Source organism: Cololabis saira, chromosome 12 (genome assembly GCF_033807715.1).
Source record: "Cololabis saira isolate AMF1-May2022 chromosome 12, fColSai1.1, whole genome shotgun sequence".
In the NCBI taxonomy this organism is placed as follows: domain Eukaryota; kingdom Metazoa; phylum Chordata; class Actinopteri; order Beloniformes; family Belonidae; genus Cololabis; species Cololabis saira.
In genome coordinates this window covers 9,956,676-9,975,784 of record NC_084598.1, presented here as the reverse complement: position 1 = coordinate 9,975,784, position 19,109 = coordinate 9,956,676, and the positions used below count along the sequence as shown (strand labels likewise).

General features: G+C 40.3%; 1 protein-coding gene across 2 annotated transcripts in view; it reads left to right on the top strand.

Annotated features, from left to right (window-relative positions):
* scube3 (signal peptide, CUB domain, EGF-like 3) overlaps positions 1 to 19,109 on the top strand; it is a 116,369-nt gene that overhangs the window by 88,461 nt on the left and 8,799 nt on the right. For both annotated transcript variants that reach the window (XM_061735419.1, XM_061735417.1), the window contains 7 exons: positions 12,094 to 12,216; positions 15,195 to 15,311; positions 15,412 to 15,504; positions 15,631 to 15,747; positions 16,830 to 16,991; positions 17,855 to 18,058; positions 18,183 to 18,350. In XM_061735419.1, coding sequence (XP_061591403.1) covers positions 12,094 to 12,216; positions 15,195 to 15,311; positions 15,412 to 15,504; positions 15,631 to 15,747; positions 16,830 to 16,991; positions 17,855 to 18,058; positions 18,183 to 18,350 — 984 coding nt within the window. The remainder of the gene's footprint in view (positions 1 to 12,093; positions 12,217 to 15,194; positions 15,312 to 15,411; positions 15,505 to 15,630; positions 15,748 to 16,829; positions 16,992 to 17,854; positions 18,059 to 18,182; positions 18,351 to 19,109) is intronic.

The window sequence follows — 19,109 nt, the reverse complement described above, 5'->3', positions numbered from 1 at the left end:
TTTTGTGTTTGTTTGTTTGTGTGATGGGATGCCGGCATGCAGGCTGGTGATTTTATGTGTCGCAAGTGGGGAGTGGGGAGTTTTTGAAGGTAAAAGCGGTCCGTTTTGCCTGAGAAAACATGGCTATTTCCAGCCTGGAAACACGGCTCCCTCTTCAAAGGTTGCATTCTGTCCAGCACCTTCTCAGATATAACCGAGCACCGTGGAGCAACAAGAGTCAGAGTGTGTTTCCCAACCTCAAAAAAAGCTTCTGCAAATACAGCATTGGACCCAAGTGCCTCCTTAACTGTCGTGGATGGCATTCTGGTTCTGAAACAGCAACACCAGAGAAGAAGAAGAAGAAGAAACAGATTCTTCCCCCTGCAGCGTACTTTGTCCTCTCCCAGCTGAGCTACAGTAGCAACATTTTTACGTAGGCGGGAAGTTAGAAGAGCTGCACCGTCTCATCAAAGCATCTTAACACTACTTTCTTTTTTTTTTTTTTTCAAATTCTGTTTATTGATTTTCACTCTTATAACAAACATACAAAACATACATAACAAGCCCAAAAAACACCCACCCCTCCCCAACCTCCCCCCCAGGGTCCTCAGCAAAAGTACTCAACAGAAAATATGTGAATACATAAAATAACTAGTAATAATAATCAAAAGTAAAGAATAAGATAAAAAAAATAAAAAAAATAAAAAAAAAATACACAAAAATAATAATTAATCGTCATCTAATCTTTGTCCATGAGAATCATTGGGCAGATTGTCCATAAAACGTAAAAAGGGTGACCACATGTCATTAAATTCTCCAACTTTACCTCTTAGAATGTATGTTAATTTTTCCAATACTAGGTGTGAAGACATTTCTTTTAACCACTGGGTGGAATTAGGACTCTGAACATCCTTCCACTTCAAGGCTATTACCCTTTTTACTTGTAATAAACAAAAATCTATGAGCTTTCTTTTCTTTGCATTTGCACTAAAGTCTTCAGGGTATATATGTAACAGACACAATCTAGGTTCGACAGGAATTATACATTCTGTTAAACTGGAAATCAGGCGAAGGGTATCTTTCCAAAAATCCTGTAGTTTCTTACATTCCCATATACAGTGAAGCAAGGTACCTCTTTCTATGTCACATTTAGGGCAATTGTCTGGAATGTTGGGATTAAAATGATTTAGCTTAACGGGAGTAATGTAGGTTCTAAAGAGCCATTTGTATTGTAGTAATCTACCTCTCGTGTTTATACTCTGGGTTTGGGCTAGATGACAGGCCTTCTCCCATTCTTCTTTGGATATATCTAGTTGTAGATCATTCCTCCAAGAGGATAAATAAGAATGGGAACTTTCCTGCGAACCGTTTAAAAGTATGTTATATAGCTTTGATAATTGGCCCCTGCCCTGTAAATTGTTAATTGTAAATTTTTCAATAACAGATAATGGCGGTTCCTCGTAAGTTTTACTTTGAGCATGTATGAAGCTTCTGATTTGTAAGTATTTAAAGAAATGTTTCTTGGGAAGGTTATACTTAACTACCAGCTGTTGAAATGACATTAAAGTATGATCGATAAAAAGATCCTTCATTTTAGTTATCCCCAAATCTATCCACTGTTTGAAACCTGCATCTTGCCTCCCAGGTTTAAAACTATCATTTCCCCAAATAGGAGTGAAACGTGATAGTACAATATTTTCATTCAAAAAGGTGTGGGCTTCATGCCAAATAGATATGGAGTTTCTTAGAAAAGGGTTGCGTGTTTGCTTCATCAGGGTTTTACTTTGTGCCGAATAGATATAAGAACAAAGTGGAAGTTCCGTTGAACTATTCTCCATCTCCACCCAGGTCGGAACATCTCCGTCCAGAAAATAGAACATGGCAGCCCGCAGTTGAGCAGCCCAGTAATAAAGTCTCATATTGGGGAGTCTAAGCCCTCCCCGGTCAAATGGCAGGTAAAGAAGGGAAAGACGTAATCTAGGACGCTTATTATTCCAAATGAAGTTGGTGATCATTTTCCTCAATCTGTTAAAAAAAGAGGCTGTAAGAGAGAGAGGGATTGATTGAAAGAGATACAGGAACTTCGGTAATATTGACATTTTTATGATATTAATTCGTCCAATCATAGAAATCGGAAGCAGACTCCATTTTTCGAGCATGTCCTCTATCCCTCTAACAAGCGGGTCATAATTGGCAGACAAAATGTTATCAACCTCTGGAGTTATTTTAATTCCCAGGTAAGTAAACCCCCCTGGAGCTTTGGCAAATCGGGTTTGAATCAGTGGGTGTTCCCTCTCTTCTTTATTCAACATTAATAAAGCACTTTTAGAATTGTTAATTTTATATCCAGAAAAAAGTCCAAATTCAATTAAAATATTGTTTAATGCTACGAGTGAGGTGTCTAGGTTTGTTAAAAACAAAACAATATCGTCTGCAAAAAGAGCTAAACGATGTTCCCTTCTGCCAACTGTAATTCCTGTAATTTCAGCTGATTGCCGGACAGCCATAGCTAAAGGTTCAATGGCTAAAACAAACAATAATGGTGACATGGGACAGCCTTGCCGTGTGGATCTACATAATCTAAAGGGGGTGGAGCACTGACCATTAGTTAAAATCTCTGCCATTGGTTCTGTATATAGTAATCTTATCCATTTTATGTAATTTTCCCCAAATCCAAATCGTTTCAAAACGTCAAAAAGATAACTCCATTCAATTCTATCAAATGCTTTTGCGGCATCCAATGATAGGATTGCATGTCCTTTAGTGTTCTGTTTTGCAAATAAAATATTCAAGAGCCTGCGAGTGTTGTGAAAGGCTTGTCTATTTAGGACAAAGCCATTTTGGTCATTATTTATTATACTCGGAAGAAGAGTTTCTATTCTTTTCGCCAGAGCTTTACATAGAATTTTGGTGTCACACGACATTAGGGATATGGGACGGTAAGATGTTCTTTCCGAGGGTGACTTGTTAGGCTTTAACAGTAGAGAAATCGTAGCAGCTCTCAATGTCGGAGGTAGAATTCCTTTTTCATAGGATTCATTAAACACCTCCAAAAGATGTGGGAGCAGCTTGGTTGAGAACTTCTTATATATCTCTACAGGTAGACCATCAGGTCCAGGAGCCCGCCCACTGTTCATACCCATCAAAGCCTGTGATAACTCCTCAATGGTTAATTCTTCTTCAAGATTAAGTCTCTCCTCTTCTGATATGATTGGAAAATTAAGCCTATTTAAACATTTGTTTTGGTCATCTAATCCACGTGGGCACTCAGATTTATAGAGATTTTTATAATAATTTGCAAAGGATGCATTTATTTCATCTGGATCAATTAACTGTTTTCCTTCTTCAGATGTTATCATATTGATAGCCCTTTCTGTTTGTACCTTTTTTATCCTCCATGCCAACAACTTACCCGCCTTTTCTCCTTGATCATAATACGACTGTTTTAACCATAATAGATTTGAGGCTATCTTGTTCGTAGTTAATTCATTATATTGGGCTTTCAATTGGAGCAGCTCCAGCTGCTTTTCTGGAATATTATTGTGATAGAGTTGTCTTTCAAGTTCCTTTACTTTCTGTTCAATGGTGTTCAACTGTTCATAATGTTTTTTCGATTTATATTTAGTGTAGCTTATTATTTCACCTCTTAAAAATGCTTTAAAAGCTTCCCATTTTACTGATGCACTAGTTTGATTTGTATTTATGGAGAAGTATTCATCTATTTTCCGGTCGAGAAATGTCACAAAATCAGGGTACTGGAGCCACTTAGATAAAAAACGAAATCTGGGTGGAGAGGAGAATACTTTGGGTAATTGTATAGTCATTGAGATTGGGGCATGGTCCGATAGTAATATGCCATCAAACCAGCACTTATCAATTTTTGATAGTAGCGCGTTCGAGATCAATAGATAATCTATCCTTGAGTATGACTTGTATGTGCTCGAGAAGCACGAGTACTCTCTTTTATTCGGGTTAAGATGCCTCCAAGTATCTATGAGATTTAGTTCAGTCATATATTTCTTGATAATTTTTCGTGTCTGTTGATGAGATACATCAATGCCTGTTGAGCGATCCATTGTTGGATCCATAACACAATTGAAATCACCGCCAATTATATAATGACCTGGATATGTTGACAAGGATAGAAATAGATTTTGATAAAAGGCTGGTTCATCTTTGTTTGGTGCATATATGCTTATTAAATTGATTGGAGTGTAATTTATCGTCCCACTGAGTATGATATATCTTCCTGCTGGATCTATGAATTTGCTATTCAAACGAAAAGGAACTGATTTATGAATCAGTATCATCACACCCCTGGACTGGGAGTTGAAGCAAGCAGCATGACTTTGACCTGGCCATCTTTTTTGAATCCTACCCATATCTTTTTTAATTAGGTGAGTTTCTTGTATAAAAATGATATTGGACTTCATTTGTCTAATTCTACTTAATACCTGTTTCAGCTTAACCAACTTGTTAAGACCCCTCGTATTCCAGCTGGAAATCTTTAAATCTATTTTGTTAGCCATGAGATTTGTTATTTTTGACATCCATGAGGTAACTATGAACATTCTGATCACTTCGAGCAATTCTCTTCCATCTTTCCCTTTTCGCACACAACAAAGCAGTGATGAGTAATAAAAAAAATAAAGATAATAAAAAATAGATAAAATAAAAAGACATAATACTCACATAATAAGCCAAGATAACCTTGAACATGAGGACACCATACACTTCCCCAAACGAAGTGTATGTAAAAGACCCACAGTTAACGTGAACTCCAGTCATGCAGAACGTTTGATCCTCTCCAGGAGGAGCAACGTAATGTGAACACTGACCCATAGCATAAACAGACCCACTAAATAAAAGACAAATAACCACAAACTCGATTCAGCAGTAATAAAGAATGTGTTAAGGAATGAAATTGTACTGTACATTCATTCCCCACGTATTACTCCAAGTGTCTGAAATAACAGCAGCACTTGAGCATTAAAACGAGCGAAAAAATAAAAATAAATAAATAAAAATAATTTTACATGCACACTAACTGTCACATTTCCCCTTCCTTAAATCCAAACAAAAACGTCGGTGGAGGCAACAACATCATGCGTCTTCTTCACATTATTAATAGCTACGTGAGACAGTGAAATTAAATCTGGAGGTATCTATCAGTCTATTTGTAAAAATAAGAATAAATAAAAAACAATAGTGCCTCCGTTAATGAAACAAAATAATACTATCAAACAGGATAGCGACCTACATACCTTTATGATGGAGCGCGGTAGATAAAGGGTTAAAAAAGTAAATAGGAAACAGAGTAAAAGAGAAAAGTTAAACGCGTTCTGTCCTTAGCTCCGCAGCCACGAGTCACTAGTAACGGCTTTAAGAATGTACATTATTCCAGGATATTTATTTCTTGCATCCGGATTAAAGCCGACACGGGGATCCCGCGTTTGTCATCTCAGCTCTCAGGACCGGGGGATCCCCGCACCGGCGACCCCCGCGCCGGCGGCTGCATCCTCCGCAGGTATTCCTCCGCTTCAGAAACCGTTTTAAAGATCCGACGCTTGCCATCATGAGTAATCACCAGGTGGGCCGGGTAGAGCATCCCATAACGAATATCCATGGATCTGAACCGGGCCTTAACTCCGTCAAACTCGCGCTGGCGCTGCCGGGTCTCGGATGACAAGTCCGGGAAGAAGCTGAGACGGTGATTTTCATGCCGCACTTCTCCCATCCTCCTGGCTGCTCTCAGGGTCTTCTCGCAGTCCTTGTAGCTCAGAAACTTCATTATAATGGTCCTGGGTGCGGTAGAAGACCTGCTTGGGTTCATCTGGCCGATACGGTGCGCTCTCTCAATAACAGGTGCAGGAGTGAGAGCATCGCCCAGGATCTTAGGAAGCCACTCTTCCAGAAAGGCGCACATGTCCGTACCCTCAGTTTTTTCAGGGAGTCCAATCAGCCTCACATTTGAACGTCTTGCCCGGTCTTCTTGGTCTTGAACCTTGGTGCTCAATAGCTGAATCGTTTCCTCCAGCCTTTCTGCTTTTTGCCGGAGAGTTGTTACGTCATCCTCCGCTTGTGAGATTCTCCCCTCAGCCTCTTCAATCCTCCTGGCGTGGGATTCAATATCCACTTTGATCCCGTTTATTGCTTCCATCACATCGGCAGATTGTTTGGTGAAATCCTGCTTTAAAGAGCGAATCTCACTCAGGATGTCGCTGTTCGTGGGCATGCCTGCTCCCGCCGTCCCCTCGTTTGCACTATCCACGCTGCTAGCATCATCTGCGGAGGACTTAGCTTCTGCTTTAGCAGCGTCCAGTCGTATCCCAGTTTTGGATGTTTGCTGCCCTGTTTTGCAAACTTTAGGTGGCATCGTCCCCAAAGAAGTATTTACAAGGCTGTAAATAGTCGTCAATCGAGCTGTCAGTCGAGTTTCAGGTATATTCCAGAAAGTTAGTGGAGAGCTGTATTATCTGCGACTAGTCAGCGTCACGCCATAACCGGAAGTCCTAACACTACTTTCTTTTACACAACAGTATCATCTTACAGTTTACAGTTTCTTAACAATTCACCGATTATTCAGTGTCAAAACGACAGCATTCTTTCATTTAGACACGCTGTGTTTTCCTGTTGAACTTTCATTTCAACGCCCGGCAGTAACAGAGTGCATGTGATACCTGCAGCTCATACATTTATGTATAGTTCATGAGAGTTTTGTTACTTCAGCTTGTTTTTTTTTAGATCATATGTATAATTTACCTGACAGGCTCACTAAGTTGTGTAAAACACACCGGCAGTGAGGGGGTTGTAATGGGAGCAGCTGAAAACATGCTTCAACTTGGATATATCACGTATACGGCCAAAGACCCTTGACGGCTATTTCCCCCACAAAGTCTTTTACTGCACTTACAGAAACAAGCAAAGTTGTTCAAACAAACTAACTTAAAAAGAAAAAAACATCCAACTTTCAGTCCTCTCATGTCGAGTCTCCACTGCTGATTATCTTTTGTGAGATCTGTCAGATTCCTGTTGAAAAGCAGCTCGTATTCACGCCGCTGACTGGATGCAGCCCTTCCAGGCTGCTGTTGCGTTAAAGTCGGTACATAAACGTTAGCGGCATCAGCCTCATGAGACGGCTGTAGTGACGATGATGAAGTAACCAGGGTGCTCAGTCAGACGTGAAGTCATCACTTTCTGTTTCTGTCTCATTAACGGAAAGAAAAACTGCTCTTTGAAGGCTTTTAGGATTTATTTTCTTTATTTTTTCAGCCTGGTTGAAGTCCCAAGTGGATATGATCCATAAATGCACACTTTACTTTCCCCAATATCAGGGCAATTTTGGCTCCTTTGGCACGTACAGCCGCCTTCATGCTCTCTGCAGCACAGATTACACACTCATAGGTAGTGCTGGATCTCTTCACTCAGCTTTTTTTATTGTTTTTTTTTTCCAAATGTAGTCTCAAATGTTCAAGAGTAGTGTCCGACCGATCAGCCTTTTTTTCGATTATTTCGATCACCGATTAGGGGGAAATCAAAAAGACCGATAGCCGATATCAGCCGATACGATTATTACCCTTTTTTACCTTTTTGGGAGAAAACAAATTTCAATACAAGAATTCATTTAAATGAATGGTGAGCAATTTATTGCTTTAACTAGGAAGCACAGCAATATTCACTTCGCACGGCTCATACATCAAAAGTGCAAATTATGGAACATCAAACAAAACAAGCAGCATTTCAGTTATTAAAAATAACATTAAGTGAATTTTCTCTTTACATAAAATAAAAAAGCTGCCTATAAAAAATAACAAATTAAGAGGAATAACAGCCTCAATTTTAGAACAGTCAGGCACAATACTCCCAATTCCCAGACCCAAACCACAGCAAGTGCCTACTTGGAGGTAGTAACAGTAAGCTAACTAGTACACATGACAAACAACCAAACAGTACAGGTTGTGAAAATGGCTACACAGGTTGTTTTTTTAAGTGCAAATATTTACTTAAGTTTACTTAAGTTTGAGCATGTTGAACATTCTTAATACAAAAAGAAAATGCAGTATACTGTATATTGTTCCACTTTGATCATTTAAGAACTATACAGCAGATTTTAAAAATATTTTCAAAAATGTAAATATAAGATATGCACTTTATGCAGCCGATTTTCTTTAAAAAAAAAATTATCGGTCGCCCACTAATTTGCAAGGTCTGGCATTGTACTGAGGTGGCACGGTCATGCCGTGTTTTAGAGGTCGTGCACCCCCTCTGATGACAGATGTGCTTATCCAGCACTAAGGGGAGCAAATTTCTTGCATTAGTCTCATTATAAAATGTGTGAAAATCATCTTTAACAGTTGGCTTTACACACCTTGACAGGCAGACGATGTAAGAGCTGATCCTTAAACTGAAGGAGCTCGAGTGTCACGTCCAGGAAAGGAGTCGCTGCCTGTCTTGTAACTCAAGCAACACGATGCTTTTCTCCTTTCATAACACCTACATAAAACAGCAGGTGCATTGTTGAGCAAAATAAATGCGTCTAAGTGGTTCTTCTGATGGTTGGCCAATCACAAGACGGTCTTAAATTGATCTTCAAATGAGCTGAAATGAGCTGAAGCAGGTGGCTGCCTGGAAGGCAGGTCATCAGTCTTTCTCTCCAGAACATATGCTACAGTTGGCAGGGAAGTAAAGCGTCCACAGTGTGTGCTGTACTTAATGGAGTAAAACTAGACACCGTATAAAGGGAATTACGGCCCCTCGGGGCGGTGTGTGACCACGTCGATCCGGGGATGAGCAGGAAGCCTCGTCTGCAGAAACAGAAACAGCCTTTGGTGTCAGGAAGAGCTGAGCTGGAGCTGCTGCGAGGCTCGTAGCCAGAGCTCATCGTGGTGTTGTGGCGCTCCCTTTGATTGAGTGCATATCAGCACTCAGAATCTGCTGCTGTCTGCAGCGCCTCGGGGTCTCACCGTGGTTGTAGAGACGCGGAGAGACGGCTTGTGAGATGTAGCTTCTTCTTTAAAGGTAGTTTGACAAGTCTGCTGATAGAGCGTGTTGTAGGTAGCCCACTCAAACCCGAGGCTTGTAAACGTGTAGGTGTATGGGAATGTGAGCCTGGGCAAATGGTGCATTTCACGCAGAGATGAGGAGATTGCATGCGGACCATGTCAACGAGTCTTTGCTGCATGTTGTCCTCCTTTTTCCTGAAATGTAAATTACGCTCTTAAAAGTCCTCTTACAATTGACATCGTGTCAGAAAACTAAGTTGAATGCATGGTGTTGCACAGCAAATGTGGCCTCATAGTTCATTTACTTATTCTTAAGTTTTTTATTTTAAAGTAGCTTCCTCCACTTTCTTTTTTTAATTTCATTTTTCTCTTTGTTTTATTATTCATACCTGCTGCAAAATATCTTTAAGTACCAATATCACAACTTTTATCCATTCATTTCTTTACTTATTTTGTTTTCTTAGACTGAGATGCACCGGATGTTGTAGGGTGGGGGGGTTATATTTGTATGTTTGTATGTATGTTCTGTTAAAAAAAAAAAGCAAAAATATTATTAGGGCCCGAGCACTTACAGTGCGAAGGCCCTATTGTATCTGTAGGAATTTTTCTTTCGTCGTTATTCTTTCTTTCTTCTGACAAAAGGAGGGCCTTTTTTCCCCCCTAAACGTGCCCCAAAAGTCACCAAATTTTGCACGCAAACCAGGCCTGGTGAAAAATTTAATATTTAATGGTTTGCATTAATGGGCGTGGCAAAATGGCTCAATAGCGCCCCCTTGAAAACTTTGTGCCACGGTTTGACGTACATGCACGAAAATCGCTACACACCTGTATCATGGCGGAACTTAAAGAAAAGTCTCTTGGCGCCATGGCCGAAACCAAACAGGAAGTCGGCCATATTGAACATTCTGAATTAATCGCGTAATTTTAGAACAATTTATGCCATTCCTTCGGCAATTAATATGGCCCGAACTGTAACGTGCACCCAGGTGTGTTATACATCAAAATATGCGTCTACATCCTGCGACTACGCGCATTACTTTTCTCTTTCAAAAGTGTTACCGTGGCAACGCTAGACGCCAAAAAGCGCTTTGGTTTGACATAGGAAGTTATGGGTGGTGTCATTTCTGATATGCTTATGGGGGACGGTGGCCGTGAGTGCGAGGGCCCGTTCATCGCTGCTCGCAGCTTTAATCTTTATATGTAACTGTTCTCTTATACCTTGTTTTCAATAAAAAGATGTTTAAAAAAAAAAGAAAACTAAGTTGAGCATTTAGAAAATATTATCGCAATCCATTTAGGTTAACAAGCTGATGTTACTTTAGTTTTATTCCTCCACTGCCTGTATTTTTCTGGATTTACACAATGTGCTATATTTCAAAGGGGTTTAATAGTTCCATGAGATCCGCTCCAGACGCGGGTCGCCGTGTTAGGAGCCAGCCCTGGGAATAAGTGCCCCAGAATTGGAGTTGTGAGGTTTAGCTCTCCTGATGGAGGGCGATCAGGCCACGCTGAGCTGCTGAGAGAAGTGGAGATGGTCAGGCGTAAATGGCTCTCTATACCATTGTTGAGTGAGCCGGTGATGAATGATTTCCCCTCGCCTTTCAGCGCCGCTGTCGGAACTCTGAGATAACCTCTGAGATTTATGGAGCCCCCCGTTGTACTTTCTTCATTCCAGGCCAGAAGCAAAGGGGCTGTTATTCCCCGCGTGGTTTATCAACAGAAATATAGCTGCCAGATAGTCCGGAGAGCTGTGATCAGTGCTTAACAATAGACTCACCCTTAACAAACCCAGTCAGGTCAGTGACCTGCTGTTAAGCTTTGTGCTGGAATCTGTCAGCATTCCTGCTGAGTGAGAGTCTCTTAACCGTTTCCTCCAGTGCTAGTCGAGTGCTCTACTCACTTTTACTTGTCTTGTAAATGGAGAGTTTGCAACTAAATACTCTCCGAGGTTTTCTGAATTTGCCTTATTTCATTCAGGTGGAAGAAGAGACATTATAATCTGCTAAAAGTTAAGAGATGCAGGGAAAAAAACCTGCTAAGATTGTGTTTGGGAAGAGTTGCTCTTTAAAAACGATGGCTATGATGTCATTTCTACAGGAGGCTCTTGATGAGGCTGATGAAGATTTTAGTTTGATGGCATTTATATGGACTCATCCGGAAACTCTTGTGCATTCCTCCGTGGTGTCTAAATGTCAATTTGTCTTTTTTTTTGTTTTTTTCCTCGGCTCGTCTCGACACGGTGTGCTGTACGAGCACGCAAAGACGTCCAGAGACGTGTCGAAAATCAAACACGCCAGAAACAAAGAAGTCAGTCGCTGGCAAATGAGCTCTTCTTCCATCAGATGATCATTAGAGGTTTGTGCTGTTTGAACGCAGCGCTTTGATGCCGAGGATGAGCGGCACATCCCTCACGACATTTCCCAGCACTTCTGGCTTGCTGATGAAGTCATCACCCTCTTCAGGAAGTGCAGCAGAGCACAGGCTTTGTTTTTATTCAGGGTGAATATCTGACTGAGACTGAGCTTTTTTTCATATCATCTGGCCGGATCATCAATCATTCCCTTTATCTGCGTCTCTTTCCCCGGTGCGTGTGGCACCTCTCCGCGCTGAACAGTCCGCTCCCTCTCTGTAAACCGATTCTCTGTCTGGCATCGATTGCAGCCAGACTGCATCTGGATGCCGGATGCTTTTAGTGGTTTTAGCTCAGCATGTGTTTGAAAAGGTGATTATAATTTACTGCTTGCCACAAGTCTTCCTCCCTGAAGAGCGCCGAAATTTTGACCATGAAACTGAATGTGGGTGACATCAAAACCAAGAATTTACTCCTGTTTACATGCGAGCACATAAATCTTCCTTGAATGTGACTCTCTGAAAGGATGGAGTGAAACGAGCACACAAGGGCTCCTCGTTTATAGATGTACTGTTTGCTTTCATTTAATTGGACGAGATTGATGCCAGATTATTTTGGATTGATCACGATGTTTGTAGCGTCTCCCTTTGCCAATAAAACATGTTTTTCTCTTTGAGTCTCTAAAAACCCAGTTAGGCCTGTGTAATAAATCCTGTTATGCTCGTCTGTAAAATGTTTCCCTGTCAACACATCTTCTGACAGATATTGATGAGTGCAGTATAAATCGTGGAGGCTGTAAATATGGCTGCATCAACTCTCTGGGGAGCTACGAGTGTACCTGTCCACCAGGATACAAGCTGCACTGGAACAGGAAAGACTGTACTGGTACGTACCAACACTGCCCCCGTGTGGTGGTTTCCCCTGAAACACACACATGCACACACACACACACACATGCATTTCCCTGTTGCACTGATGCTACAGTTTCTTCCCTGATCTAGAGGGATTGAAAGACAGGAACCTTGATTTGTGCTGCTGCTCAAACTGAGGCTCCGTCCTTGAGGAGGATCAAGGCTGATCTACACGTCATAAAGTTCTGTTGCCGTTCCTCAGAAACGACATCTTTGACAAACTTTCCCAGCAGGCACTGGTTCCCTGGTCTCCAGCAGAACCGCTGATTTAAGTCCTGTTGACAGTGCCCCTGGAACGACCTTTGCAGCAGACTGCCAGCTTTTGATCATGTTCACGTGATTTAGGAAACACAGTTGTCAGAGGAAAAACCAAGAAGTGATTGTGTGCAGCTGTGTTGCCGTTGATTTTAAAGGCTTTTGGTTTTCTCCATCCTCTCCAGACTGCAACCCCAGAACCTGCAAACTAGGATCTGCAGTGGTTAAAAATGTTCCGGTTCTTGAGGGTTAAACTTGCAGAGATGAGGTGGACACCAGCTGGTTACTATGACCAAAGTTAACATTATGAAATGAAACTAGGGTGGATGTTGTCTGAGCAAGCAGTAAAGGCAGTACTGGAGTTGAGGGGGGATGAGGGGGGATGAGGGGGGATGGCATCCCCCCCTGAAATAAAAACGGTCCAAATCACCCCCCTGTAAAACTGCCATCCCCCCTTCCCATCCCTTATGTTATTTCATCAATGAATGTGGTTTTACTGCTATTTCAACATTTACAGTCATCACCAGAAAAATAACTTATTTGACAATTTTCACCTGTTTCAACTAAATTTTCACTTGAAATAAGTAGGAAAATCTGCCAATGGCAAAGATTTATCTTCTTATTACAAGCAAAAAAAATCTTGTTTCACTGGCAGATTTTTCTACTTATTTTAAGTGAAAATCTACTTGAAACAGGTGAAAATTGTTGTTTTTTCCAGTGATGAGTCTTGTTTTAAGTGTAATGAGATTTTTTTTACTAAAATGAGACATTTTAACTAGAAATAAGACAAATATTCTTGTTAAGATTTTGAGTTTTTGCAGTGTGTTTTGATGTATTTGATGTAAGCCCAGTGGATATTTAAAGCTTACAGAAGGCTGCATTAACTGCTGCTATGTCATTCCTGCAGTATTTCTGCAGCTGTTTTGGTCAGTGCTATTATTTGTAATATATTATATTATTTGTAATCAGCAAAAATTATCTGTCCCCATATGATAAAATCCACCATCCTCCCTGATTTTTTTTTTTTACAACTCGAGTATTGAGTAAAGGTACACATCTAGGAGATGCAGTCATCTGCATGTGCAAGGAAAACAAAACAAAACAACTGACAGTCACATTTTTCTGTTGCTGGAAAATGCTTCTTTGGTTTCGTCTGCGAGGTGCCGTCTCCTGTCTTTCACTTGTCTTTGCTCTGAAAGTTCATCCATCTCAACTCTCTCTCCCCTACTTCATCCTCCTCCTCTGTGTAACATCCCAAATAACAGAATCTAATGAATAATGTCATCCATAAATTTGTATATTTCCCCACATTATTGCAATCTGCTGCATCCCGATGTGAGGTGGTTGTTGAATCCACTGCGGTGAATGTGGGCGAACAGAAAGTGTCTCTGCAGGATAACCGTTGTTCTGTCCACCACCTCCCCTACTCCCACCTTCTCTTTATCTGAAGACTCTGTCCTTTGTCTCTGCTTTGCTCCTTCAATATCTTCCTCCCGCCCCTGTGATGTCATCCAAAAGGAAAACACAAAAAAACTAAACATAGTCTATTATATATATATATATATATATATATATATATATATATATATATATATATATATATATATATATATATATATATATATATATATATATATATATATATATATATATATAGACTAGGGGTGTAACGATACACTAATCTCACGATACGGTACGATACACGATATTGAGGTCACGATAACGATACGATACGATATTATAACAGGTTTTTTAACAACCTTCAATGAGGAACATATGACTGGAAAAAATTGTCTTTTATTTGAAAGACACAAAATACAAAATAATACTGTACGTTTGCCCTATTGTTACAGTTTGTAATGCTTTATAACTGTTTAACTTTTAAAGAGAAAGCCAGGCCAACCATTTTCCACAAACTGAACTAACAGTAAATGTCAGGTTTGCATTATGCATCTTCAGTTTCATACAAGTACAAATATTTTGCCACAAACTGAATAGTTTCTCTCATGTATGATTTGACTTTTTTCTTTTCCAGAAATTTAACAACTAAAATTAAATAAATAAATGAATAGACCAAAAGACAGATCAAAAGTTTGATCACACCTTCTCATTCAAACAAATGGGGAGGTGTGTCCAAACTTTTGGTCTGTACTGTGTATATATATATACATATCTATATATATATATATATATATATATATATATATATATATATATATATATATATATATATATATATATATATATATAATCTATAATAAATAAGAGGCTTTACTGCAACCTTTAGTAAACTACTGCCGTGCATGACTTCGGTAATGAGTGTGAATGCAGCTCAGGCAGAGCCAGAGTCAACATCAATCACTGAACTCAGGCGGGCGTTAACTATTTATTTCATTTGTCATCATGTTGCAATCAAGGATGATTTATTACAAACTTTTCCTCTTACTCTGCAACACGTCGTGCACTGACTTGCTGCATGCATGCTGCTGTTATAAATGACAAAGACCCCGTCAGTGTTACGCTCCCCTCTGAACCTGAGTTCAGCTGCTTATGCTTCTCCGTCACATTCCTCCCAGGTCATCCCACACCGTCAGCTGATCAATACTGTCCTTCCAATAGCACTGTCTCTGATTTATTAGCTTTTCTTATTTTTTGACAGCAGTGTGTGATGTCATATGGGTTTTTATATTTTCTCAGAACTTGTAAAATGTCCTCCTGGACTGGTAGCGCCCAAGGCCACCCTGACCTGCAGCAAGACGGGCAAGAAGGAGAGCTGCTCTCTGACCTGTGCGTCCAAGGCTCACTATCTGGCAGGTATGTCACCAGCGAGCAGGGCGCGCTCAAAAAATACAAACCGTCAACACGCTATGAACTTTTTTTCCTTTTTTCCTTGCTGGTCTGGGAATGTTTGCAGAGTCCGATAACAGCTATTCAGTTAGTTGCGGCATCCCCGTCCTCAGAGGGAAGTCCAACGCTCGGCTGAACAGCAGCAATCAGGGCTGCATAGGTTTGTTACCCGCCGGTTTGTTAGCGTCCAAGCGTCGCCAAGCATCACCGCTGACTTCTCTCTCGATAGTGGGAGCCGCATGATGTTTCTGTGTCCTCCCACCCACTGGGCTGTGTTTGTCTGTAGAGACTTTGGCGCCTCCAGTGAAGCAGACGACTTCTTTCAAGATTAAAAACGCCAAATGCCACCTTCACCCTAGGTTGACTGGCAGGACGGAGGACAGGGGGCGGACGCTCGGACCGGGTCAGTCCTCATCTGTGCCGGCTGCTGTGTATGAATGAATGAATGAATGAATGAATGAATGAATGAATGAATGAATGAATGAATGAATGAATGAATGAATGAATGAATGAATGAATGCACGAACGAACGAACGAACGAACGAACGAACGAACGAACGAACGAACGAACGAACGAACGAACGAACGAACGAACGAACGAACGAACGAACGAACGAACGAACGGTTTATTTCGGACAGAATACATTTAAATGTTCATTTCACAAATAAAATAAAAGGTAAATAGAAATGTCCGAAAAAGGAGTAGGCTGAAGCCAAGGGCTTATTATAGCCTATCCTGTGCAGTGTGTATCATGCACACAATATGGCATCAGGTGGATGATAATAATACACAAATAAGAAAATAAATATATAAAAATATAACAAAGAGAAACTGTCATTGCATTATGTTATATAAAAATAGTAAAACCAATAATGCAAAAAGGGGTATATAGTGGTGCTATTTTCATGTTAATCTATAATAGGCTATACCAACATAATTAACAGATTTCTTTATAACTGTTTATCGTTTTATATTTAAAAATTTTTTTGAAAACATAAATTGAGGTACACATTCTTAAATCCTTATCAATTCCACAATTTGACACCTTTCACGGAAACACAGTTTTCTTTACTTTTGGTTCTTCCCCGTGCCTTCTTAAACATACCTGTGTTCCTTAGTTCATATTTACTCTTGTGGATTTGGAACAGCCTCTGAGAACATCTTGGGAGGAGATTATGATGTGCTTTATATACTTTATATATAATCAATAAGGTTTGAAGGTTAACTAGATCCCAGAATTTTAATACATTTAAATTAATAAATAAAGCATTGGTTGGCGCCAGGTACTCTGCTCCCATAATTATACGTACTATTCTTTTTTGTAGTAAAAATATGGGCATGAGATTGGTTTTATAGGTGTTTCCCCCCACTTCCACACAATATGTCACGTATGGGACTATAAGGGAACAATATAGCAGGTAATGTACAGTGTACAGATGGTGTTTGTACTTATTAAAGCAGTTTGTGTGATAATGTGTCCACAGGGGGAGGCCAGCCTTGCAGCAACTGTCTGGTAACGTTTGTTAATCTCAAATGCGACTCCTCCAAGAAAGCTAAAGGGCGACGTGCTCGCAACCCGTCCAACAAGGAAGTAACACGCATTACTCTGGAGCTGGAAGCTGAGGTCAAACCTGGAGACACCACAGGTGAGCCGCCGCGTCCCGACCGCTGTGAGCAGAGGTGGGTAGAGGAGCCAAAACTTGTACTCAAGTAAAAGTACTGTTACTTCAGAATAATATGACTCAAGTAGAAGTAAAAAGTAGTCATCCAAATAATTACTTGAGTAAAAGTAAAAAAGTACTTGGTGAAAAAACTACTCAAGTACTGAGTAACTGTTGAGTAACGTCTGATTTATTTTTTTAACACAACCATTCAAACAGACAAAAGTACAAAATAATCATCTTCAGGCAAATTAAATCAATAAAATATTAAAATTAATTAAAAAAAATAAAAATAAAAAATAGCTTAAATTAAAATAATCTTAAATTGAATTCAAGTACTTTAATAAATAATAAAATAAATAAAATAATAACAGAATAAAGAAATAAATTAAGCACAAGTTGCACAAAATTTCAAGCCTTTGTACTTTTCTTTTTTTAACCAGGCAGAACTAGAACAAGCCCATGAACTCATAGAAACTCTGTGTGTGTTTGAGTCTGTGTAAATGTGACAAAACATGCAAAAACAAACATTTTTCCCAAAGAATCAATCAGTGATGTCATGAGATTGACGCGTTTGCGGATAAAAGGGATAAAAGAAAAGTAACAGCTCAATGTAGCCTAATGTAGCGGAGTAAGAGGAACAGTTTCTTCTTCACAAATCTACTCAAGTAAAAGTAAAAAGTATAGTGATTCAAAACTACTCTTAAAAGTACAAAATTTCCCAAAACTTACTCAAGTAAATGTAACTCGTTACTACCCACCTCTGGTTGTGAGTGCAAGGCTCGACCTGCACGACGTTAGCCCACGTCAGCTGGATCTGAGGGTGAATTGTGCTGTTTATTGACCAGGGAGCTGCAACCTCAGCTGCTTGCGGCAGCGCATGGAGAAGCAGGTGAAGACATACATCAAGGCTCTGAAGAAGTCCATTAACCAGGAGCGCTTCCTGATCCGGTTCGCCGGCCTGGAGTACGAGGTGGCCCAGAAACTTCCCCAAGCCGCTCAGATCCATGAGAATTGTGCCCCAGGCTCAGAGAGGGACAGCGGCCGATGTGGTAAGACCAGAGAGCTGAGTGAGAGCGTTTGTGTACCGGTGTCTCTCATCCGTGGGAGGTTACTGGTTGGTTAGTTTGTGTGAAATATGTGCTGGAAACAAAGCTGTTGTGCATATTCTCTCAGTAAGATGTGTGCCGGGGTCGTACTACAACTACCACGGAGAGCAGGGCCGCTGCGTCCAGTGTCCACCGGGGACTTTCCAGGAGAAGGAGGGACAGCTGGCCTGTGACCTCTGCCCCGGGAGTGATGGCCACGGGCCCGCCGGAGCACGGAACATCTCCTCCTGCGCAGGTGCTTTACTCTAAAGATCCAGGGAGGATGTTGAGTGTGCGCAGTACTCGAGTTGTAAAAGAAAATCAGGGGGATGGTGGATTTTATCATATGGGGACAGATCATTTGTGCTGATTACAAATAATAGCACTGACCAAAACACCTGCAGAAATACTGCAGGAATTACACAGCAGCAGTTAAATGCAGCCTTCTGTAAGCTTTAAATATCCACTGGGCTTACATCAAATACATCAAAACACAACAATAAAAAACAGTTTTCTGAACTTATCAATATGACTCTGTCCTTCACAGGATAAGTAAAATGGATCACTGCAAAAACTCAAAATCTTAACAAGAATATTTGTCTTATTTCTAGTTAAAATGTCTCAATTTAGTTAAAAAAATCTCATTACACTTAAAACAAGACTCATCACTGGAAAAAACAACAATTTTCACCTGTTTCAAGTAGATTTTCACTTGAAATAAGTAGAAAAATCTGCCAATGGAACAAGATTTTTTTGCTTGTAATAAGAAGATAAATCCCACTGGCAGATTCTCCTACTTATTTCAAGTGAAATTGACTTGAAACAGGTGGAAATTGTCAAATAAGTTATTTTTCTGGTGTTATTTTTCTGGTGATGACTCTAAATGTTGAAATAGCAGTAAAACCACATTCATTGATGAAATGACATAAGGGATGGAAAGGGGGGATGGCAGTTTTACAGGGGGGATGATTTGGACCGTTTTTATTTCAGGGGGGGGATGCCATCCCCCCTCATC